Below are 5,353 nucleotides of genomic sequence, written 5' to 3'. Positions count from 1 at the left end.
GAGGCGACGTCATTGGTCGGAACGATTAGTTTTAGAAGGGTGACCGTGTCACATGTAGCCCCAACATACAATATCACGTATAGGCAACAAAGGCGACAAAGTGTGTGATACAGAAGTGAATTGTGGTATTGATTAGTAAATGGTTAAAAAACTTAGGGAGTAATCAAAATGGTGTTTGATTACGTGATAATATGCAAAATTACTTCATCCTGTTAATCATAAAATATAACAGAAAATTAAACAGAATTTTATGTACATTCCAAAACAACGGTTATTAATTTCATTCAACTAATAAAATTAATATTAGAAACTTAAAATTGTAACCATGAGTGTAATTTATCTAATAAACACCTAAAAAACAGTAATTTCTGTTCTCTTATTTACCTATAACGGTCTTTTCCAGAAGATTAGTAGATTATTGAAAAGGTCAAAAACTTATCACAGCTTCCTTCGTAACCAAAGATACTTTTACATATTTTATAAAAAATAATATAGACAAAACTGATAAAATATTAAAAGCTGAAGTTTATTTATTAGAATGTAGAGACTGTAACATAATTGTACATTGAACAAACGGGGAAATCCTTTAATCATGGATAAATTAAAGTCCATGAAGTTTTAAACTAAATGTCATTAAACCGAGAAACATCAATTAAACCAGCAAGTTAAAGTATTACAAACGTTGCCTAGAGGAAGTTAGACTACATCCTATAGAAAGCATATGTATTATTAATTAATATAATACATTAAATATTATTGCTAATAATCAAATAAATTCAAATAGGTAGGTAATTCTTCCTTTTTGAATCCTAAGTAATTTAATGTTTCCCCTACTTGCGTCATGTTATAGTTAGTATATAAATATAGAGACAACGTAATTTGTCCTTAATTTTAAAAGTATTTTGTTCACCTGAAGAAGCCAGTGCATGGCGAAACACAAAATTGTTGTAGGGAATTTTAAAATGTAGTGTTTCCTTAAACTTTAATGGAGTTTCAGCACATAACGCCTTCTACTATTAAATATTTGAAAAACAGGCTGTTTACGACGCTTTTTAAGAAACGAAGCCTTAATTACATTATTACATGTAAATCATAGTTGATAAATAAAAACTGATTTCTACAGACTGTGAAAATTATAACATTTTGAATACAATAATTCAAAATCTATGAAGTAATTAAAATAACATTTACTTTATTTTTATCCTATTTATAATTTCAGTTATAAAAATCAATCGAAGATAGATATTTGAAATAAGTAAAATAAAGCCAAAATTTGTGCATATACATACCAAATTTACGTCAACCTCTAATTCCCATAGCCTGTCGTTCATTAATGAGGCATTATTAATTACTATGTCAACACCGCCAAGTTTTGATATTGTCGTCTGGAAAGCCTCTAAAATAAAAACACAAAATTTCAAATTAGTTACGCAATTCTTCTTAAGTAGCAGGTACCTTCGAATTGAGGATAATCAGTAACATCACATGGGCAAAATATTACCCTGTCTTTCGCAATTTTTGAAAGATTATGTACCATTTCATCTCCAGCATCGGAATCTATATCACAAACAGATACCTAGAAATAATTTCACAAAATGTACAATTGTGTTAGTATTAAATCAAACAAATTTTTGCTTATTTAGTGTATACGTCAACGACAATTAAGTACCTAATAAAATTGTCAATTAGTAATAAAATAGAATGTACAGAATACGTGTAAAAAGAGAGCATTTTTTAACAATAGACATTTTAAGCAAGAAGTTAATAATTTATTTGATTTGCATAATTTGCCCATTTTTGGGTTTGTCAATTTGGGTGAAGGTTTTTGGAGGAAGTGAGGTTCATGACCCCTACGACCCCTTGTCCCAGACGGCCACTGTATGTTGAATGTCTTATTAATTGCGTATGGGAGGTGTTAAATCGTGAGATAAAGATAAATAACAACCACTAGTTATGAAGAACTGTATTTATTTACAATGTCACAGAGTCGATGAGAGAACACTGGCCAACTGTAAAAAAAGAAAAAAAAAACTTTTGGGTGTTTCATTTCCACCAGTCAGTAATGCTGGTGGGCGGGCAGTTCCTTCGGACTACGCCGGAAGGTAGGGCGGAAGGCCCTCTTCAGCCTCCTAATTTCAGGAATCGTGGAAATGGGTGGGTGGTGGTTCAGGTGAGAAATATGACGAAGAGAAATGAAGACAGAAGAGAATGAAAGATTATCTGTGGAATATTACTGTCTTAGCATTTGTCTAAGTGATCCAAGGAAACTACAGAAAAACTTGGACCAAGGCAGACGGATCCGGAATCGAACCGGCGTTCTCCCGAATGCTAAGTAATGGTCTAAACCTCTAGGCCATGTCGCTCGGTTGGCCGAATGAAAAACTTTTGGGTGTAATGCTGGTGAGCGGGCAGTCCCTCCGGACTACGCCAGAAGGTAGGGCGGAAGGCCCTCTTCAGCCTGCTTTCAGGAATCGTGGGAATGGGTGGGTGGTGGTTCGGGTGAGAAAGATGAGACGGACGNAGGCGACAAAGTGTGTGATACAGAAGTGAATTGTGGTATTGATTAGTAAATGGTTAAAAAACTTAGGGAGTAATCAAAATGGTGTTTGATTACGTGATAATATGCAAAATTACTTCATCCTGTTAATCATAAAATATAACAGAAAATTAAACAGAATTTTATGTACATTCCAAAACAACGGTTATTAATTTCATTCAACTAATAAAATTAATATTAGAAACTTAAAATTGTAACCATGAGTGTAATTTATCTAATAAACACCTAAAAAACAGTAATTTCTGTTCTCTTATTTACCTATAACGGTCTTTTCCAGAAGATTAGTAGATTATTGAAAAGGTCAAAAACTTATCACAGCTTCCTTCGTAACCAAAGATACTTTTACATATTTTATAAAAAATAATATAGACAAAACTGATAAAATATTAAAAGCTGAAGTTTATTTATTAGAATGTAGAGACTGTAACATAATTGTACATTGAACAAACGGGGAAATCCTTTAATCATGGATAAATTAAAGTCCATGAAGTTTTAAACTAAATGTCATTAAACCGAGAAACATCAATTAAACCAGCAAGTTAAAGTATTACAAACGTTGCCTAGAGGAAGTTAGACTACATCCTATAGAAAGCATATGTATTATTAATTAATATAATACATTAAATATTATTTCTAATAATCAAATAAATTCAAATAGGTAGGTAATTCTTCCTTTTTGAATCCTAAGTAATTTAATGTTTCCCCTACTTGCGTCATGTTATAGTTAGTATATAAATATAGAGACAACGTAATTTGTCCTTAATTTTAAAAGTATTTTGTTCACCTGAAGAAGCCAGTGCATGGCGAAACACAAAATTGTTGTAGGGAATTTTAAAATGTAGTGTTTCCTTAAAGGACGAAATGAAGACAGAAGAGAATGAAAGATTATCTGTGGAATATTACTGCCTCAGTATTTGCCTAGGCGATCCAAGAAAACCACAGAAAAACTTGGACCAAGGCAGCCGGACCCGGAATCGAACCGGCGTCCTCCCGAATGCTAAGCAATGGTCTAAACCTCTAGGACATGCCGCTCGGTATTGACTATTGACCGAATGTGGTGAGCGGGCGTATATATACAAACGGTGAAAGTACGGAGTGGAGGAAAGGAAAGTTCCAGAGAGGAATGTTCTCGAAGGAGAACGCTGAGACCGAGTGTTATGGGCACAGCTACTGGAACTTTCTAGAAACGGCGGAATGTTCGATGCACGCGTTAATACACAACAGGAGGCTCTAAGACTACGGCTGATGAGAGGTGTATTATGTATTATGAAGTGCCTATTTTACACGTGATTCATTTTTATACGGAGTTTCCTTGTATTATTGATATTCTATAAATTTAATTTTTTAGTGGATGTTTCACCCTGTTTCGAAAAATATGTAACTTATCATAAGAAACCATCCGTTCCTTCGATCTTCTTTTACATCTTGATCTCCTTTACGCGTATCTTTCCCATTTCATTTCTTATATCATTTATTTTTCCCTCTATTTTTATAGTGATTGCTACTTGTACTCTCTTTATTATTTTTATTTTCATTTCCTGTTTCATTTCTTAGTAAACTGCTTTTAATTCTTCTTGTCCTATTCTCACGTCATCTTGTACTGCTTTTAATTTTCGCTTCTTGACTGTCTTCGATTTTCTGTTTCATTTTTTCTTGGGCTGTTTTCATCTCTTCTTACCCTTTTNTCAGAAAATGGACGAAATGAAGACAGTAGAGAGCTCTCACTCTCTCTCAATCTACGAAATAATACTACCCCAACATATGCCTAATAAATGATCCAAGGAAACCGCAGAAAGACTTGTACCAGGGCAGATAGACCCGGAATCGAGCCAGTGTCCTCTTTAGACAAAGGAAATAAACAGCTAGAAAAGGTTAATCAAAGTAGAAGACAAACAGTAGAAGTTAATGAACCTGTAGTTTATATACAGAGGAAATCTAGGGCAAGAAAGGATACTCCAAAATTTCAGAAGCTAGAAGTAGAAAGAGTAGATAACAAAAAGATTGAAGGAAAAATTTCTAAGCGACCAACTAACGCGCATATCAGAGCTTTAAGACCTTTCAAGAAAAAATTTCCTTCTTTACAGGATCTTCATCTTGACGATCCCCAACCAGGGCCCAGTCATAGACCAGATTAATTCCCCAGGTTATTATTTGGAAGGACTAGGATCTGCCAAACTTTTGTCACATTATCATAAATTCTATTTTAATTTTAATATTACTCGTGTAGGATTAAGTTATGCAGCAGTAGAAAATGTAGCAGTTATAGATGTCGTAACAAGTGGAGGGCTAACACAAAAATTAATGCGGAGTCTAAAGGATAATTGCGATCAAATTAAAAGTCAGATTAGGAAACTAAAGCACAGAACAAAGAGAGGATTAATTAATTTCCTAGGTACAGCTACTAAATATATCACCGGAAACCCTGTAGCAACGATTTAGCTGAAATTAACAAAAATTTAGATTCTCTCTATAAAAACCAGGAAAACATTGTAAAACAAATGGGAAAATTCTCCTCTTTTACTAATCATCTAACCAACAGATATGCCAATGATTTGAAAGCGATACAAACGAGTCTCGATACTTTTTTTTATCACCTAGATAAAATCAAAAATAATATAAACATTCAAGCAGCCATCGAGTATAATATATACTTAAGTCAAAAACTATTAAATTTCCTATTTGTATCAGAAAGAACCATCTCCTTAGCATTCAATGAAATTACAAACTTGGAACTTTTGACAACATCAGAGCTTTTAGAGATAACCAATCATTTAACAGAGATTTACAAGAACGATG

General features: G+C 33.3%; 1 protein-coding gene across 2 annotated transcripts in view; it reads right to left on the bottom strand.

The window, feature by feature from the left end:
* The window catches only part of LOC108737543 (15-hydroxyprostaglandin dehydrogenase [NAD(+)]-like), a 26,876-nt gene that overhangs the window by 8,669 nt on the left and 12,854 nt on the right, over positions 1–5,353 (bottom strand). Inside the window, exons 2-3 of one of the 2 annotated variants that reach the window (XM_018470432.2) lie at positions 1,456–1,576; positions 1,290–1,396 (exon numbers count right to left, since the gene is read on the bottom strand). In XM_018470432.2, coding sequence (XP_018325934.1) covers positions 1,290–1,396; positions 1,456–1,576 — 228 coding nt within the window. The remainder of the gene's footprint in view (positions 1–1,289; positions 1,397–1,455; positions 1,577–5,353) is intronic. The other variant, XM_018470433.2, reaches the window with a different exon arrangement.

Source organism: Agrilus planipennis, unplaced genomic scaffold (assembly GCF_000699045.2).
Source record: "Agrilus planipennis isolate EAB-ADULT unplaced genomic scaffold, Apla_2.0 scaffold139, whole genome shotgun sequence".
NCBI lineage: Eukaryota > Metazoa > Arthropoda > Insecta > Coleoptera > Buprestidae > Agrilus > Agrilus planipennis.
Note: the sequence above shows the minus strand (reverse complement) of the source record. Positions and strands in the feature narration are given on the sequence as shown.